General features: G+C 30.8%; 2 protein-coding genes across 3 annotated transcripts; both read left to right on the top strand.

Moving 5' to 3' along the window:
• The first annotated feature begins 626 nt into the window (after positions 1 to 626).
• LOC115874517 (exportin-5-like) lies at positions 627 to 19,716 on the top strand. Of its 2 annotated transcripts, none has more exons than XM_030889673.1 (23): positions 627 to 733; positions 881 to 1,185; positions 1,236 to 1,457; positions 1,518 to 1,707; positions 1,764 to 1,885; positions 1,966 to 2,115; positions 2,622 to 2,795; positions 3,048 to 3,259; positions 5,035 to 5,196; positions 5,261 to 5,427; positions 7,362 to 7,520; positions 7,586 to 7,735; positions 7,793 to 7,912; positions 8,114 to 8,254; positions 14,537 to 14,749; positions 14,967 to 15,157; positions 15,214 to 15,337; positions 15,704 to 15,846; positions 18,107 to 18,236; positions 18,302 to 18,429; positions 18,514 to 18,681; positions 19,320 to 19,451; positions 19,511 to 19,716. In XM_030889673.1, exons 2-23 carry the CDS (start codon positions 910 to 912, stop codon positions 19,640 to 19,642), a joined length of 3,606 nt encoding a protein of 1,201 aa, XP_030745533.1. In that variant the 5' UTR covers positions 627 to 733; positions 881 to 909; the 3' UTR covers positions 19,643 to 19,716. The 2 variants fall into 2 exon arrangements, with proteins under 2 accessions (XP_030745533.1, XP_030745534.1); XM_030889674.1 differs by having other exon boundaries at positions 636 to 763.
• Positions 8,892 to 13,873, top strand: LOC115874518. The gene is made up of 5 exons (XM_030889676.1): positions 8,892 to 10,651; positions 10,705 to 10,935; positions 11,015 to 11,089; positions 11,157 to 11,885; positions 11,942 to 13,873. The coding sequence occupies exons 1-5, from the start codon at positions 10,555 to 10,557 to the stop codon at positions 13,219 to 13,221; spliced, it is 2,412 nt and encodes an 803-aa protein (XP_030745536.1). The 5' UTR covers positions 8,892 to 10,554; the 3' UTR covers positions 13,222 to 13,873.
• Positions 19,717 to 20,691: the final 975 nt, after the last annotated feature.

Here is a 20,691-nt window from a genome sequence, read left to right on the forward strand (position 1 = left end):
CCTCGAATCTACTGAACACACAGCTTCGTAAATGCGGCCCCACGCCACTTTAGCTACGAGCCGACAGCGAATTGTTTACAACGCTCGGCCATTGGCCGAATTTAAACTTGCCGCAAAAAATCGACCAATTAAAACACTTCGGCTGTATTCGTTCGTTTCTTTTTCCTACCAATAAAATTTTCTCACTGGAACACAGGCAAGCGTTTTGTTTGATTAGCGGGAAAAATAATCGTTACATAAATTAGGAATAATTAACATCAATATGTTTCTTTTTACAAAAATAATTTTATAAAATATAAAAGACATATTATTTGTAAAAATAAATACCATAAATTACATTACATTATTCTAGGATTAAACAATTATTTCTTTACAGAACAAAAAATAAATAAAATTAAATACAAAGAATCGATAAAATTATGAAGCATTGATTATACTGATCTAATTTAATTAAAAATAAATAAAAGCAGTCCAAAAAAAAATTAAATATTTTCACAATAAATAATATTTTAAATAAATGCAATAAAAAATGATAATATTAATTTTTTAGTTATGCAACTAGTAATTAAACAATAAACAAATAAAATCAAGGAGGTTACAAATTTTACGTTTGACATTTCTTCCACCAGGATCGTTGTTGCAGCCGGCAACCGTCAAACTTGATAGATGATATCCAAATTGTTAAAATTTTCCAAATATTGTTGAATATTATGCATTGAATAATTTAATATCTGTAAGTGATATGGTATTTTATAAAAACAAAGTGAGGCCCTTAATATCTATTATTTCAATTATCACAACACTTTTTCAGTATACCAAAACAATTAAATTAACCATGCTGTTACTGCCATGTGACAATGTAATGTTTTGATTTTTTTAGGATCTATTGTTTAATAAAAAATAGGAAAAATGGCTGGTACCGACGTTGCAGCGTTAGCAGCAGATTTAGCAAAGGCTGTGGAACTTACCTTGAGTCCTAATGCCTCACAAGCTGACCGTTTAAAAGCCTATCAAGCTTGTGAGAGTTTCAAGGAGACATCTCCTTTATGTGCTGAAGCTGGCTTGTTCCTGGCTGCAGCTACGCAACATTCCCTTATTTCAAGACACTTTGGATTACAATTAATGGAACATACTGTTAAGTACAGATGGACACAAATTAGTCAACAAGAGAAAATCTTTATTAAGGTACGTTGCTCATTTTCTATTAAGTAATTATTAATTTTGAATTGCTCTAGGAAAATGCAATGAAACTGCTTGCTGCTGGTGGTATAAGTGATGAACCACATATGAAAGATGCTCTTAGTCGTGTAATTGTTGAAATGGTTAAGCGAGAATGGCCCCAGCAGTGGCCTGGACTTTTAAACGAACTTTCTGATGCCTGTGGTTGTGGGGAAGTCCAGACTGAATTAGTTTTGTTTGTTTTCTTGCGTTTAGTTGAAGATGTAGCCCTATTGCAGGTAAAAGACTTTTAAATATTATTAATGTAATGTTATTTATCTATTTCCTTATTTTTATAGACATTAGAATCAAATCAAAGGCGGAAGGATATATACCACGCTTTAACAGCAAATATGTCCTTGATCTTTGAGTTCTTTCTAAGACTCATTGAGTTGCATGTGAGTCAGTTGAGGAGTTGTTCAGAGACGAATAGTAATAAGGCTATCGCTCATAGTAGAGTTGTGCATGTTGTTCTGTTGACCTTAACAGGTAAGTTATTGAACAAAATGGGTAAGTATCTAGTTATTTGAGTTAATTTTTTGTAGGTTTTGTGGAATGGGTTTCTATGACACATATTATGGCACAAAATGGAAGATTGTTACAGATACTGTGTTTGTTATTGAATGATATTGCATTTCAATACTCAGCTGCAGAATGTTTGGCTCAGGTAAGATTTTTTTCTTTTAAATTATGTTTGTAATTGTACCAAAACTGTAGCTAAGTAAATGTATATTTTTATGTGTTTAGATTGTTAGTCGGAAAGGCAAAATTGAGGAAAGAAAACCACTTATGATGTTATTAAACACTGAGACCATGCAGTGTTTATTAACAGTAGCAAAGAATCCGGGAAGCATTCTGGATGAGCAATTCTATTTATTCAAGAAAAAACTGTTACAGGTATAGTTACTATGTCAATGTCATTTGTATAACTTTACAATATAAAAGGGGGAGCCTTAATTTTTATTGTATTTACAATAAAAATGACCAAGTAATTTTTATACTTTATTCTCCAATTTTGTTTATTTCTCAATACATAACAACTAACAACACCATAACAACAAACTACCCATAATTCTATGCTTACAGGAAGGAGTTGTCAACCTAGTTTTTGGCGCTATATTTAAATAATTCTTACAATAATTAGATTTCATCATCAATAGTTATTCTAGAAGTGTATAAATACAGGGTGTTCCTTAATGGCATGCTAATATTTAAGATTGAAGGGGTTGATTCATAGACCTATTCTAAAAAAATCTTTATATGAGTGTATGTATGTCTTGAATATTGAAGTTTTTTTCTTAGAACGGTTCCAAGAATCAACCCCTTAAATATCTTTAACTCGTTAAGGAACACCCTGTCGGTATATTTTACTAATTAAACATAAATCATTAATTTTAATATAGGTTCTTGGTGGATTGACAATTCAGCTATGCACATTATGGTCTAAGGATCCGACATATAGACCAGTGAATTTTAACATGTTTTTAGAGGCCATTTTGGCTTACAGCAATCATCCCAGTTTGTGTTTGGCTCATGCAGCCAATCCTCTGTGGAACAGCATGTTAAAACATGAACACATGAAGTATTGCTCACTCAGTAGTGTGAGATTTTGCTATGATGAATCAGAAAATATGTGTAAAAAATGTAAAAACCCCTGAAAAAATAATAAAACATCAAAAAAAAGATAGACCGAAGAATTACATTATCCTTTCTTCCCAACATACATTCTTTATTGTGATTATAATATCCTTGATTGTCATTTGAAAGGCTGCTATGCCGTTTTTTTTTATTAAAGGTTGTACATATTTTGCATTTTTTTTTATTTTTAGATTGTGAGAGATCCGATGTTTTTGTCTTGCATTCCTCAATGGGTACAATGTACCGCGCCTAAAATAGTCAAATTCAATTATTCGCAAGAAAAACATCCTGTAGGAAGCGAATTGAGCGAGACAGTGGCGTACGCCAAGATAGATTTTGACAGTGAAGAGGAATTCTCTGCTTTCTTTTATAGGTGCCGCTCGGATTTCTTGAATTCTTTTAGGTAAGTAGTGCTTTTTTTCTTATACACTACTGGCAAAGGAATATTAGCAATAGGAGGTTTTCAATGCGATAAAAAAAGATGGTAAGGCTGCAAAATACACTGCAGTGCAACAGAGACGGATAAAGAGATGTTTTCCTACCATCGTGTGGGGAAGTGATCATAGAAGTGATACGACGAGAGAGCCCCTGCGAGAGGGGCGCCGGGCAGATCTTAAGACGCTTGTGTGGGGGCTACCGCCTACTAATAGAACAGAATCGAAAAAATAGAAACAGGACGGACAGTGTTGCCATTCAATTAAATCGAAATTATGTTGGCTTGTCAAAATCCTAAATCTTCTAATCCCATTATCTTGCCTACTTAATGAAATATTAAATAAAGTACGAAACAATTTTACGAATGTTTTCTCTAGGCACATAACTTCTTTCTAAAACGAAAAGTAACATGCAAAACTTTGATATCATTTCTAAAATAGCAAGTGCAATTCTATGAAATGGCAATACTGTACGATCTTCCTAGCAGTCGCCCCGACACAGTCGGTCGGCGGCGGCGCTTCACAAAGCCGCGGCTGTGACAAAGGAATTAGGCCGAAAAAAACTTTATAAGGAGTAGACGAACAGGGTTGCCGGGTTTGTTAGATTATAATTCCATACGAGAACAAAATTCTCGGTAGATCTTCAACAAAAATTAAAAGTACAGAAACGAAATAAAATATAATATTTAAGTCCAAAATTAGCATTCCTATGTGTCGTAATAATAGATCACTCAAATAAAATACAAATATAATAAATATAACAAGAATTAGAAATAGCTAGGTATATTATTTAATATTAAAAAAAATATTGAATTAAATAATATTAATATATTAATAAAAACATATAAAACTATAACAAGTAGGGATAGCAGTCACAAATTAGTGTAGCAGTCACTTTTTACCTTTGTACAAATTTTGATCAGTGATATCTAAAATTAATTTCATTTCAATGGGAAGCTGTAGCAACTCTCAACTCTTTTTCATATTAATATATTTTTTTGACGGGAAAATCACTAAAATATTTGTCCGAATTTAGGTTGTTTCTTAACTTAAATTTTGTTTTTTGTTTACATTTTTTGGGGGAAAATATGGGTTCAACTTTAGTAGATGAATGAAATAAAATCTTTTCAAAATGATTTTTTTAAATTCACCCCCGAGAAGGGGTGAAATAAATAAATAAAATTATTTTTTTGAAATTTCGGAGAAACGGTAAGGACTAGAAAAAAAATCCAAATAAAAGTTGTAGAGCATCCAATTTTACATAAAAATGGTCTTATACTTTTTTTGCTCAAATCAAAATTAACCGAGATAGGGTGGCTAGAAGCTAGGGGAGAACTCTTATTGAAACATTTTTTTCAAAGTGCTTATTCTTTTTCTGAAATTTGAAAAAAAAACACTTTATATTTTACACCCCTTCTCGGGGTAAATTAAAAAAAAAATGCAATTCGTTTTTAGATTTTTCAAAATATATATATCAAAAATTCAAGTTTTTACCAAAACTTATTTAAAGGCCTATTTTCTTGGACTATAAGAGGTCTTTCTGCGGTTTTTTCCATACAATTTTGATATTCTTTCTATTTAATTTCTCTGTTCTTTGTCTCTGAAATATTGTCAAACGTTAGAATTGCAAAATTTTTAAATTTAGTCTCATTTTCATATGAATTGAATTGTTTGTCATTGAATGTCTCACTATATTCTTAAGACATATTAACATATCATTAATTAGTACTGACTGTATTTTTAGAGCTGCAACCTTGGTTGCACCACTAATAACATTCAATTACGTAGAGCAGTGGCTGATAAAATGTTTATCAGTTCCCAACACATCTTATGGTCTCTCTCAAACTGATCCATTTTTCCAAGAATGGGAAGCCCTAGCGAATTTTTTGGAGAGTGTACTTAGCAGGTACTTGATAAATACCTTGTGCTTCATTCTGGATACACTCATAATTTTATTAAAATTTGTTTAGGGTACTACAAGCTCACGAAAGACCGCCTATACCTGCTGGACTGCATTTGTTACAGATGTGCCTAACATATCAACCTACTGATCCATTGATTATGTCAACATTGTTGACATGTATCTCTGCCTTATTTGTGTTCCTTAGTATGTCCACTGGTCAGATGGCTCCAGCTGGTAAGTCATTCAACGAAATATTATTGTTTTTGAAAGGAACTACTAATTCCGTATGATCGAAAAAAAAAAACGGCGTCAAAGGCGGCTGGGAAATGATAATCCATGATGATTTTGGCGAGGTCAATCTCTAGACGGAATTTAATAAAAATTGACACAAAACTGTCAAAAATTAACACTAATTATACAGGGTGTTTCAAAACAAATGCGAAAAACTTTAGGGGGTGATTCCTTGTTCAAAATAAAGGGTAGTTTGCTTCATAAACGTTGGGTCAAAAGTCAACCATTAGAGAGATATCGCAGTACAAAGATGGCGGAAAAATAATGTTTTTGTTTTTTATCTTGGAAACGAAAAGAGATAGACTAGTGACATTTTATGGAAGCATTACTGTTATGAAAACACACTCTCTGGTAATTTTCTCACTTTTTTAAAATGAGTGGAAGGGGTGAAATAAACTACCCCTATCATACTTATTAACGAAATTTAAAGAAAACTCTTATCAAACACATGCAAAAAAATTAATTTGGATAGTTTAGTTTGTTTAGAAACTTTTTTATCTCTTGTGTTTTTTTGATAAAACTCACCGATTTGAAATTAAAAAATAAAATGTAAAGCATTACATGTCAGGACAAAAACATTTTTAGATTAAGAATCTAGTGGGCTGCTGTCAAACAGTTTTATTTCGTAATAATATCGTTACCTTTTCTTCTGAACGATAACCTCTTAAAAATTATTTACCAAGACAATTTTTAATTCTGTATTTTAATTCATGAAAGTACAAAATAATATCGTTAAAAAAATAAAAATGTTTTTTGTCCTGACATGTAATACTTTACATTTTATTTTTTAATTTCAAATCGGTGAGTTTTATCAAAAAAACACAAGAGATAAAAAAGTTTCTAAACAAACTAAAAATTAGTAAGCTTAGTAATATAAATAAGTCAAATTTATTTTGGTTAATATATTGCTTAGTAAACATTAATATAATAATTATTAATGTAATAATTGAATAATAATTGAATGTCTCCTCTGCTGTAACCAACAATTTTTTCAATATCGCAATTTCAGTGAAAAAACCGAGGAAAAAACGCTATACTTACCTATGAAAATTACAACCTTTTTTCACTGAATTCTCTATTTTGAAAAAAATGTCGGTTACAACGTTTTCCGTGGAAGCCCTTCAATAAATACAGTATTCGCCATAAAGTTAGATCCATATGGACGTTTTTTTTTGGTATTAAAATTTAAAAAAAACTTTTTGTGGCAATCAATTCTGCTTTAAAAACAACTTAAAATGCACCAAGTCAAAGGTGACACATAATTTTGTTAGTGACCTTTTTTGAAGGCATAATTTGTATAATTTTAAAAAATTTCTTTTTAAATATTTTTGTATTTGACAGCTCCCAGATGTTAGCTGTCAGCTTTGACTTGGTGCATTTTAAGTTGTTTCAAAAGCTGAAAGTGATTACCACAAAAAATTTTAAACTTTCTAATATAAAAAAAACGTCCATATGGATCCAACTTTATGGGGGACACTGTATATAATGTTTATTATATTTAATTTAAATTTAATTATATTTTCACGGAAATGCAACATAATGTGTTTATCGAAAACTGGTTGTATTTCTTTTTACTTAATGTGTTTTAGTCCAAACTAAAACGAAAATATTATAGATATTAGTGTACAAATAATAACAAAAAAAATGTTGACAAAATGGTGAATGCAGCAAAAAATTTTCAAGTAATATTTTAAAAAATGTTGACAAAATGGTGAATGCGCCAAAAAAATTTCGCAATTTAAAAAATTAACTCTTCACCTAATTTTATACCCACGAACCGCCACTGGATGCTCGTATGAGCGAAACACGTGTCATGGTTTAGATTAATAAAATTTGTGTTCTTACTCTTTCCTACTTTTCGTTCCTACTTTTTCTAGTAAATTCTGTTGCTGTATCGGGCGCAGCCCTCTTACCACAAGTACTGGAGAAAATATTCTCTACATTAGTCTATGTACCGGACGGCCAATCCAAAGACGGTCGATCCAGAGCCTTGAAAAACGTCAGACGTCATGCAGCCTCTTTGATGGTTAAAATTGGTAACATCCAAATCTGTCTAAAACGTCCAACTGTGTTTTTAACACATTTTTTTCAATATTATTAGGGAATAAATATCCGTTGCTGCTTTTGCCAGTTTTTGACCAGATCAGAGCGACTGTTGAGAACTTGTCTAGGCCAGATGGTTCAGCAAATTTGAGTACTTTGGAGAAAGTGACTTTGTTGGAAGCGCTTTTGTTAATATCAAATCATTTTGGTGGGTGGTTTTTGCAGTTTCATTTGTGGGGTTATTTTTAATTTTGTGCTATTTTAGGTGACTATGAGAGGCAAAGTACTTTCGCTGGCGAGATTGTACACGAAGCAAACGCACAATTTTTAGCAATAGTTAATTCGGGTGCTCTGAAAGGAGCTGCTGAATTTATTTCTTTTATAGGTAAGTTTCAATATTAGGTAGTTAAACTCACATTGAGACTCAGCAAATGATTAAAATCATAACGCAGTTTTGATGTATTTGTTTTTACACCAAAACATACGTGAAAACATACGTGTTTTGTTTTGAATTAATGTTAAATTTGGTTATTATTAATAGACAAGATTCTTATAATTTATTACCTTGTGAAATACATTTTTTTAGGTCTGAATAAACCTGCTGTTCCAACAAACACGGACAATATCTGCGGTCAGAACAGAAGCAATTTATTTTTTTGTGTAAATTTGGTTCTTGGTGCTATAAAACGATGTTCTTGGCCTGACGATCCAGAACGAGCAACTAGAGGTGAGAATTTAGTGAGCAATGTGATTTAGACTTTGGGTTACATAAAAAAAACAAGACAGACAACCAGTGGCGTGCATATAATGTAGCCAAAAAGGCGTTGCCTACACTTTATACCTTTTTTTCATTACATTATAACTCATTACTAAGCCAACAGATATTCTCAATAAGCATTTTTTATTTTAATTTTATTCTGGAGATTACATAAATAAACATAGCTTAAGGAAGAAATGCGTAATTTAATTTCGTCGGCATCTTTGAATAAGAAGACTAAGGAAGGAGCATAATGCTATCCATGTATTCATGCATGGTGGGCGGAAAAAACACTCTAGGGTGGGGATCCTTGACAGTTCTGTTTGACGATTCATTTGACACATTTGAATTTGATTTGAAATTTTGTGGATTTGTCAGTTTTTACAGAGCTAATTTTATGTTATTTATTATTTATTCTACTACTGATAGTTGTATAAAAGTAGTAAATCTAGATGGAAATTGTGGCAGAACTTAAATTAACAGTGACACTATCGCGATTTATCGAAAAAGACTCTAAAATAGTTGGTTGTGTAGCGTGCGGTAGATCTCGGCAAAAATCGAGTGAAATAATGGAACAACTTTTCGCTAGTATGTGACTATATCTGCCGTCCTAATGAAGAACGCAGTAACTCGATTTTTTTCGATTTTGAGATTTTGGTGAATTCGTATTCTTGAACATATTCTCTATCTTTCTACCAACTCAGTTTTTCCAAAAAAAATTTGGTTTTTTCAAAATTTGAAAAAAAAGTTTGCAGTAACTCGCTTAAAGCATCATATTACTAGTTAAAAACGCAGTAAGCACTTATCCTAGCGAGAAATGCAGTATTTAAAAATATACTGTGTAACTGCTTTGGATCTCCATTAAAAAAATCACTTTATTTTAAGGTAAACTGCAGTAACTTAGAAATCCTAATGAATAACGCAGTACAACAAACTTTGCTATAATTTATACATGTACAAGGAGTCAAAAACATCATCTATTACTAACAAAAAACGCAGTACGATGGATTATCCAATCACAATGCAGTATTCACAAATAACTTACGCCTATACCCTTGTATTAGTGACGCGATACGTCACACTTTGCTAAGGAAAAGTGCAGTAACTTTTCCCGCGTAAGCTTTAACGGTTTTCTAACCTATTTCATTTGCAAGATTACTGTTGATGAATCGTATTTCTGTCTCTGTTTAAACTTATTAATGTATAAAGGACAGAAAATACACTGAAACAGCATATTTATTGTAAGAATGAACAGATCGATTTGAGCTTTTAGCTGATGCGAAGGTGCGAAGGTGTTTAAATAATAATTATTAATTTAGTATTATAAATAATATAATATTATTACCGGGTTATCAAATAGTAAAAAATATAATTAAAAATTGTGTGTTTTTGTGGTTTTGTCGTCATAATGGATAGCAAGGTAAGTCTGTGGATTTATTTCAATTTATTAGTAGAAAATTTACGGCCGTTAGTTAGGTACGTGCAATAAATTTACCAGACGATTTTTTAAAAAATATTTTACGAAAAAAAATCCTATAAACATGCTAGGTTTTCAGAGTTTTAAAAGAAAAACTACATTTTAATTCGTTAAAAATATAAAATCGTTATTTATGTATCAATTGTGTTAAGTGATACTTTTTTTACGAATGGGATTGTTTTTCATTTTAAAAAAAGAACTTTCCACACGTGTTTCATACAATATTTTTTCTTATACCCTCAATTTTTTCCCGAAAATTCATTAAATAAAGAAAATAAGTCGTTAACTTTACACCGTAGTGGCGTAAAGTAAATTTACTTTACACACTAGTAAGTGCGTAAAGTAACGAACTAAAAACCAGTGCGTCAGGTGTCAAATTTTTGCTGATGCAATTTTTTGGCAGACTGCTTTACGCACTAGTGTGTAAAATACTTATTTTATGCACTAGTGCGAAAAAGTGCTACTTTATACACTGTTTTTAGTGCGTAAAGTGAGTACTTTACACACGGTAGTAGAAAACCCTTTCATGGTACATACTTAATTAACACCCTGTGTATTTAGGAGCAAGTATTAATAAGAAAATTTATAAAAATGTTTCGCCTTATTTGAAGCTATCATCATTAACATAGCCCAAAAATTTCGGTCTAGTTTTTGATTTTTAATTTTTTCTTTTTACTTTACTCTCTGTATCTCCCAAAAGTCCCAGGCGCTGAGCTGGTTTTTTTAATATTGTTTAAATACTGAATAAATGTTTTAACTGTATTTTTAGATAAGTTCAAGAACTAAATTATTAATGTCCATTGCATGTAAACGAAAAACAGGTGAATCTATGGAGAATATCCGTAGTGAATCTGGTAAAAAAAGTGGTGTTGGTGGTGTAACTGGTGGTGGTTAGTCAAGGTTTTGGTAGTTAGTAACTCGTATTTTAATGATATTTTTACAGGAAAACAAGCGAAATTAGACTTTCAAAAAGCCGAACTATCCTACAACTACCCCGAAATAAATTTGGCCAATAAGGAAAATGTGGCATTATTCCTTAATGATAACTCTAGTAGTGTAACTTGTGAAGAAAAAATTAATGACAAAGTTGTTGATAATAATCGATATGATAAAGATGAAATTTTCCATCAAGTTGCTGACGATACTATTCCACCTTTAACCACTAATAATAAAGGTGTGTCTTTATCTAACTAAATTTATGGCGGTTCAGTTTTTTGTAACTTAAGAAAATGCGTTTTATTAACTATTTTTAGATCAAACATCTGATTTTATTGAAACTGATTTGAAATTAAAGGATAGGAATCACACACCATTAGGACCCGTAGATGGTAAGTTTTACAACTTTTTTTAATAATTAAATAAGGGTAATAGTATTAAGTTGTGTACTTTTTGCAGAAAATGTTTCTCATGAGCATCCAATAATACCTAGTGATAAAGAAATAGATATTAGCGCCATCAATGATTTTATTTTGACTGATGACCTAAAGGCCGATGAGGGTTTATTAGAGTTTTCATTTAGAAGCAGTATTTTTGACGAAAGTGTTTTAAATAATTTAGAAAATGAGCCCCCGCAAATATCTCCTGAAAATTCTTCAAAAATTGTTATTCACGATATTCAGATTATTCCCCCAAGAACTGAAAATCCTCAATTAGAAAGAGACCCACCAGGTACTAACGAAAATCCTACTCTTACTAAGAAGGGTGAAATACGTAAGAGAAAAAAATACAACATTTCTTTAAAAGAACGTTTAAAACAAAAAAAAGAAAAAGCAAAAGAAAAGTTTAATTTAAAACCCCCATGTAAAAATTGTCCAAAAAAATGCAACCTTCATATTCCAGAAAATAGGAGGATTGAACTAAATAAAAACTATCAATCACTGAATTTTACAGACAGAAAAAAATTTATCCTAAGCAATACAGAGCAAACTGAGCTAAATAATACTGAAAACTCCAAAAGGTGCCGCAGCATTACATATTATTTTCAGGATGAAACTGGGAGAAGAATCAAAATTTGTAAAACGTTTTTTTTAACCACTTTAGGCTACCACGAAAAAAATGATAGATTTATTTTACAAGCTATCAGCAAAAGTGACAATCACATATCTGTTTCTTCTGACATGAGAGGTATTTACAAGGAAAATAATCATATGCATTTACTAAATTATTTATTTTTGTTTTAGGAAAATATCCTAAAACAAGAAAATTTAATAAGGATGTTATAGAAGCACATATTGAGAGCTTTCACCCATCAGTGTCCCATTATCGAAGGGAGCATGCTCCAAATAAAAGGTATCTACCAAGTGATGTGTCGATTACGTTAATGTATAAAGACTTTTTAACTAAACACCCTACCTTTTATTGTTCCTACGAGTTGTATAGAGTAGCCGTAAAGGCTAAAAATATTTCGTTCACTAAACTGGGACATGAGGAGTGTGAATGTTGTGCAATATTTGAAAACCATTGCCACTCAAAAGAAAATATTGATCCTGATTGTGACATCTGTAAGACCTATACCAAACACATAAAAAAAGCGGAGGAATCCAGAAATATGTATAGGAACGATGCCAAAATGGATCATAATAACAATTTGGAGGTCTGCTATTCCGCAGATTTGCAAAAGGTTATTATGCTTCCAAGGTTAGATCAATATAAAATTGCTCTATTTACCCCGCGAATTATTGTTTTCAATGAGTCCTTTGTACCAGTTGGAAAGAAATGTGGCTTAAAACCCATAGCTTGCATTTGGCATGAGGGTATTGCTGGCCGGAAAAAAGAAGATATCATTAGCACATTCTACTCCTTTTTTCTGGAAAACCGTGACAGCAGAATCATTACATTGTGGCTGGACAACTGTTCAGCCCAAAATAAAAATTGGACATTTTTTTCTTTTCTTGTATATATAATAAACAGTTCAGAAATACAAGCAGAAAAAATATGGGTAAAATATTTCGAACCAGGGCATACTTACATGAGTGCCGACAGTTTTCATCACCAGGTAGAACTGTCGATGAAGTATAAGGGCACCTTAAGCGACTTTAAAGACTTTAGTGATGCAGTACAGGCGGCTAATTCCGGAAAAGTCACGGTTCTTGAAATGAGAATTAATAATTTCTTTAACTGGATTGATCAGACCTCCCAGGTCAAAATTAAAAAAATGCAGCCTCGTCCATACATGACAGATATAACTATGATCTTGGCGGAACGAGGCAAACAATATTTAACTTACTTCGATAATTATAATTTAGAAGATCCTAAAACTTTATCATTTTTAAAGGCTAAACCAGAACGAGATGGGATCCCAAAACCACTGCCTTGCACTAAAGCCAGGGGCATTAATAAAAATAAGAAAGAGGGCATAATTAATAAATTGTGCCCCCTCATGGCAGAAGGGAGGCGGCAGTTTTGGTATAACATTGACGTTGATGACAATGTCAATGATTTAAATAGTTCCTTTGAATAGTTTTTTGAAAGTATTTTTATATATTTTTCTATACTTATACTTACCTGTATTTTATTCAATTATGTTATTGTTTAAAAAAATTTGGTTGTCACGGTTCGCTTAGGGAGTCCAATTTCACCCTTGTTTTTAACTATGTATTTAATGTATAGATTTTCAAATAAACACTCCCAATTCAATGGCTACATTTTTTATTAAACCTGTCCCTTTTGCCCAAAAATTATATTTTTCGTTATTATAGGTACCAAAAAATCAGCTTATTACTTAAAATAAATATTATTGGGGTATGGTTTCGCAAAATTAATACGTAAAGTTAGGTCCTCTTTTCATATATTAGTACGGCGGCATATCAAAGAATACTAGTGATAAATGCAGTAAAATGGCAACAATGCGGTACTTACTGCATTTCTTACTAGTAATTATGAAGTTATGGTGGTTACGATGCTAGGCTAAAATGCATTATCGTAAATTATTATTAGTCAAAATGACTATATATGCACAAAAAATATTCAAAAAAGTCAAAAATAATCTATATTTTCCAACTCTATTCAAATTTTTCAAAAAGTCTTATAAAAAAGCAACAAACAGTGAACAAACAGTAAAACCTATTTTCCCCAAAACTTACTTTTTCGAGTTACTGCGTTTTTCGTTAGGACGGCAGATATAATATACATACGTGTAGTAAACTGATCATTTATGAAATTCACTTAAATTAACTAATTATTATATTTTTTCTTGCATTTTTGCTTTTATTTACTACTTGTCAAAGATTAGATGTCAAAGAATTTAGATACGTCAATTTGACTTACCTGCTTCAGTAGCGTATCTATGTTTATGTTTATGGTTATAAATAATTATTATAACTTATCTATTATTATTAGAATTTTATATTTTTATAACAATTTTAATAACTACCAACATTTATTCACAACGTAAAATAAAAAAAAAATATTGAGTCCACCCCACGTCTACCCTACATCATAGTTTTACATTTTTTAAATAAAATTAGAACGGCACTGATAAACCGGAATTTAAGTCGGCCATATTTGAGGCCCATCGCGGTGGACCTAAGATTTTTGATATGCTCCTTTCTTAGTCTGCTTATTCAAAGGTCGGCATCGAGCGCTGTCCTGCGCAGTGATGCCAAATGTGAAAATGTTTCCACCAATTTAGGGTAAAAAAGAATTATATTGATTACTTAATTACTTATGTAACCTTTATTTTATTATTTCGACAATGGTTGCATCCCTTGCTTTGATTTGCACTGCACGCCACTGTATACAACATTCATATTCTATTTTGATAATGATTTTTCTAGGTGGTTTCGTGGTATCTTTGACAGAATCCGGTAACCCGGTATGCCGGAATCCCGCAGCACCTCACGTAGTTCCTCTTTTACCCCATATACTCTCCTTAATTAAAATATTCAATGAGCTGTTCACTCCAGAGGCTCAGAGCCTGATCCATGACAGTTACAAAGGATGCCTTGCCATGCCTGAAACAGAAAAATCGAATTTATTAGGATTAATAGGTGAGTTATTTTAATAATACCTTACTATAGTTTGTACAACTATTATTTAACCAAATATTCCAATTCAAATGAAAAAAAAAATATATAAAATTTTATTGGTTAGACACAATGATGATGACGTAACGTTAAAAGATCGTTGTGCAGACTATAGAATAAAAATATTTATATAAACTATATATGATACATTAATTATTTCTTTTTTTGCTTTTATTTACAGGACATTCTTCTGACTGTGGTGACAATTTAGGAATCCAAAGCCCTCTAGAAAGGATGCAGCGGTTTCTAACGACCCTACACGAAAGCTGCTATCACATGATTGGTTCGATGGGCCCCTCCTTGGGCAGAGATTTGTACAATATTTCCGATTTAGCTTTAGCGATAACCAATAGCGTTTTGGCATATTTACAAGTAAATATTTGTCTTGTATAGCATTTAAAAAAAATCTTTATTTTTATTTGTTGTAGTATGTGCCAGACTATAGACTGAGGCCTATAATAAGAGTATTTATGAAGTCGTTTGTGTTCTCTTGTCCAGCCCCGTACTACGAGGTGGTGTTGCTTCCTGTTTTAGCCCATATTAGTCCGATATGTAAGTACCTTAAATATTTTTGCCTCTACTATATAAAAATTCACATTAATAAAAATTAATAAAAGAAACACTAAAGATTCTTTATTATTAGTGGAAATATTATTTTTTATAATTAATTTATCTAGATATTATACTATTTTTCCATAGTCAGCTTTAGATGACTATTAAGCTTACCCTGTTAGTTAGTAGTAGACCCACTGCATCTTTGACTGTCTTTTGTTAAGTGATAGAAAAATTGTTGTCTGTCAAAATCTTTTCTTACTCGTTTGACAGACTTTATTGTGATTATATGGTAATTTCTTGATAATGATTATTCTAGGTAATTTCTTGGTGATTCTCGATAATGATCTGTTTCTTTTTCATTAGTATTAAATAGGTTACATGAAAATTGGCAACGGGTCATCGAATTTCGCAATAGAGAAGTGCAAGAAGACAACGCCGACACTCAGGAGGTTTTAGAAGACTTTTTGACGCGAGCTTTGACAAGAGAATACTTGGATGTTCTTAAGGTAGGAAGAAAAAATCTTATAAATTGAAAATTTTGTTCTGTAGTCAATCTAGCGTAAAATATACAGGGTGTTTCAAAACAAATGCGAAAAACTTTAGGGGGTGATTCCTTGTTCAAAATAAAGGGTAGTTTGCTTTATAAACGTTGGGTCAAAAGTCAACCATTAGGCAGATATCGCGGTACAAAGATGGCGGAAAAATAATGTTTTTATTTTTTATCTTGAAAACGAAAAGAGATAGACTAATGAAATTTTATGGAAGTATTACTGTTATGAAAACACACTTTCAGGTAATTTTTTTACTTTTTTAAAATTTCAAGATACAGAGTGTCCCAAATAAGTAAAAAATATCAAAGTTGTATTTTTTTAAATGGAACACCCTGTATATTATTACATTTTTAGTTTCTACGATTAAAATAAAGGTAAATTTGATTAAGATTTATTATACTTAAACCTTACCGTTTTTGAAATATTTTCAATTTTGTGAAATTGCAGTAAAAATTTTAAGGCTTCATTTCTCCAAGGGTATCAAAGTTTTTAATACTAAATATTTACTGGTTTATTTACTGATCAGTTATTGTGTTGCAATAATAAAAATAATACTACCTTATACAGAGTGTCTAAAAATTTATTTTAAATAATTATTAGCTTCAAACGGTAATAACTTGTTTAATTTAAATAGACTGTATATTTTACGAGAATCAGATGCACAATTTAATTGTCTATCAAATTATATTATACCATTTTTTACCTATCTGTTTAAGTTTCCGTAGAAAATGCATTTTCTTGTAATTTAGAACTTATTTATCAATATACCCATGGACTATTGACATTTTAGATTATTTTTAAAGATGTACCAAATTTTTAAAGAGTACAGATAGTAATATTGTCGATATAATTCGTTTATTTCATTAAAAAATAAAAAAAAACTGTTTAAATATTTGTTAAAGAGGATCAATTAATATGATTCCAGTATTCAAACTACATTAACTGACTGTTTGCGTTGATTAATAATAATTGCTCCAAATATTAAAAAACTGAATTTTGTATGGGCATTAGACAGTGTGATAAAAAGTAACACCTTAAAAATGATATTTCATTTTTTAATAAATGCTTATTTATAATAACAAAGACTTTAATTTGATAACTTATTATTATAATATTGAGTTCTGACTCAAAAATCCACATTTATTTATAATAATTTATTAACGAACACAATTAAGTATGTCATTAATTAGTATATGGGCGGAAATAATTCTGTTATATTTAATTAATGGTATACTCTTTTATAAAGATTTAAATAGTTTTTTTTGCATACAAATGGGCTAGTAATATTATCGTTTTGCTAAAAACGATAATATTACTAGTCTGTACATTTTGTACATTTGTTGCTTTAAAAACAATCTAAAATGTCAATATTCCATGGATATATTGATAAATGAGGTCTAAATTATAAGAAAATGCATTTTCTACGAAAACTTGAAGGGATAGGTAAAAAATGGTATAATGCAATTTGATAGACAATTTAATTGTGCATCTGATTCTCCTAAAATATACAGGGCATTCTATTTAAATTAAAGAAGTTGTTGCCGTTTGAAGTTAATAATTATTTAAAGTAAATTTTTAGACACTCTCTATAAAGTAGTATTATTTTTATTATTGCAACACAATAACTGATCAATAAATAAACTTCATTAAATATTTAGTATTAAAAACATTGATACCCTTGGAGAAATAAAGCTTTAAAATTTTTACTGCAATTTCACAAAATTGAAAATATTTCAAAAACGTAATGTTTAAGTATAATAAACCTTAATCAAATTTACCTTTATTTTAATCGTAGAAACTAAAAATGTAATAATATACAGGGTGTTCCATTTAAAAAAATACATCTTTGATATTTTTTATTTATTTGGGACACTCTGTATCTTGTAAAAATATTTTTAAATTGTAGCTCTAACAGTCCTTCAACGAACCCCAAACTTACAATTTGTAAAAATCTCATCGTTTAGCTACAATACTCCGTGTTGTAGTGGTGAACAACCCTGTATATTTATTTCAATTTTATGCATTAAAGTATACACCACGGAAATAAAGTGACCAAGGCTAGTATCATTTTGCATATAAAATAACAGCGATCTTAATTTCATAGCCGTCGCTGACGCCGTTTTCTAAGCAACCCTGACGTCGACAGTAATAATATACAGTGGTGTAAAGAAATAAAACATTGAAAAATATATATTTTATACTATACCAACTTCAGGTTGCTCTTGTTGGAGGCAGTCTAACCCCAGAAAGTAACTCGGAAACGATGGAAACCGAGGAACTAAGTAATTCCCCCACTCCACCGCCTACTAGATCTAATTTGACGTCGGAAGTTATTTCCGATTTAGGTATTTTTTCCGGTAAAATAATTTAGGTTTATCTTTAACGTTTTTTTTTTTTAAATTATTTCAAGGTTTAATTCTCTTGAGAAGTGATAAGACTTGTCAGTCTATAGTCCTGGCAGTTTTAGGCGGTCTCAGTTGGATTGACAGCAACGCTTCGTTGAAGGCGACGTTATTGACAGGTCCAATTGTTCGACAGGTAAGTGATAAAAAATATTTTTTATTTTTTTTCCTAAATTTTGATTCTTTTGTGTACTTTTATTAATACATTTATGTGTTGCAGCTTACCATAGATGCGTCATTGAATGGTGAAATGGCAACGCATATTATGGCTGCCGTTTTGAATGCGCTGATTCTGCATGGACAGCACGAGGCTAATCAGGGTTCTTTACTGACTCTCGGTGCACAGATCTATGAATTGTTAAGGCCATCTTTCATTGAAGTTCTTCGCGTAAGTAGTACACACCTTCATATTCTACTAGCTCTTGTGGCGCGGAATATATAAATTGTATATTATTTATAAATTATATATGATCATATATAAACATATCATATAAATTATATATGACGAGCATATATAAGTTTTATTATATTGTTACGTTTTTCGTCGGTTCCGTGTGGATAGAAAGTCACAATTTATTTAAACACTATTTATTTAGCACTAATTAACAAAACTAATAACGATAAACGACTTATAGAACTATTTACAAACGATTTATAACTAAGAATTTATTTTGAATTTTAGCGCGTCAACTGTATATTTATAACTGCCCTCTCTAGGCCACTGCCGCCGGCTTTTATACCGACAGGTAAAAGAATCTAGAATAGTCCAAAGATCGTTAGGCGCATAGAGAAGGTTTTCGAATGTTCTCGTATGTACGAGTCCATTCTAGTGGGTCTCGATTCTTCTCGAACGAATGAATCATTGCGGTGTCTATGCGATGTTAAGGTGATCCGAGGGCGGGCCATATTGTGAGGTTAGGTCGAGTCCACACCGGCTCGCAACAATATCATATATAATTTATATATATGATATTTTTAATAATAAACTGCTAACACCGAGTATTGTTTAATCAACAAATATTGTAGGTTATGCAACAGATACCAGGCGTTAACCCTGTAGATCTTCAAAAATTAGACGAAAGAATTTCGGGAAGTACCAGTAAAGGAAATAGAATAGAAAAAGTCAAAAAAGATTTGTTCAAGAAAATTACAGGAAATGTAAGATCCATAGCCCATAGTTTTTTGAATATTTGTTTATTTATTTTCCTTTTTTTCAGCTTATCGGTAAAAGTGTGGGGCAGCTGTTCAAAAAAGAAGTCAAAATAAACAATTTACCCCAGATTATCATAAATAAAAAAGAACAAAAGGATATCGTTCCAGACTTAAGGACTCTGTATAATAGCAGTTAGTGATAATTATGTATTTTATATGGAAATTGACATATTAAACTCGTCTATTTATCACAAATGGTTCTATAAATTATTCTTTGAAAAGCGAGTATCAAGCAGAAAGGAATTATTTATTTTTCTTTTTTATGTTGCTTGAAACAAGAAATATGAAAGTTGATATCTATTTTTAAAGAAATCGAATAACTGAGATAATATATTATTTAATGAATGTTTTTTTTATATTTTGAAGACAAGAACCTACCTAAGAATGGTAATGAGTGATTTTTTTTGACCTTGTAAGTGTTCAATAATTGTGACGTACTGATTTTTATTAATTGGAAATTCGGGATAGTTCAATGAAATTATTTTTATAATCAAATGGTGGATCTTTTAAGTATCAATTTTTAACATTTTTATCTAAATTTTTAATAAATAACCTATAAGGACGATTTTAGAGGCTACCATGACGCTGTTTTTTTTTCGACCCTATGGTACTTTTGTGTCATAATATTTTTAAAATATTTTATTAAATTTCTTTATCATAATTTTAATAAAAATATATATTGTATGATTGAAAAAAAACGACGTCAAGTTGGCTTAGAAATGTCAATCCATGACATTCCTCATGTAACTTTACATATAAAATGAGTCATTTTCATTTCCAAGCCAACTCATATGCCATTTTTTTGCTGTTTTATGGATTAGATATATCGTATGATCAGAAAAAAACGGCGATAAGTTGGCTTGAAATCAATATGACTAAATTTTAAATAAAATCAGCGATTGTCATTTCAAAGGCTACTGGATGCAGTTTTTTTGGCATTTTAAATCCTATGTTCCTTTTGTGTCATAACATTTTAAGATTATTTTATTATAACGATTTTAATAAAAATAGATACCTACCGTATGATTGAAAAAAAAACGGCTTCAAGTTGACTTGAAATTACAATCGATGACATTTACCATACAATTTTACCAAAAAAATGACAGCGCCCTTCATTTCCAAGTTAACTCTGACGCCGTTTTTTTTTCGTTTGTATATTTTTTTAATCAATTGTGTTATCTACATG

Source organism: Sitophilus oryzae, unplaced genomic scaffold (assembly GCF_002938485.1).
Source record: "Sitophilus oryzae breed Bouriz unplaced genomic scaffold, Soryzae_2.0 scaffold_1297_pilon_pilon, whole genome shotgun sequence".
NCBI classification, from domain to species: domain Eukaryota; kingdom Metazoa; phylum Arthropoda; class Insecta; order Coleoptera; family Curculionidae; genus Sitophilus; species Sitophilus oryzae.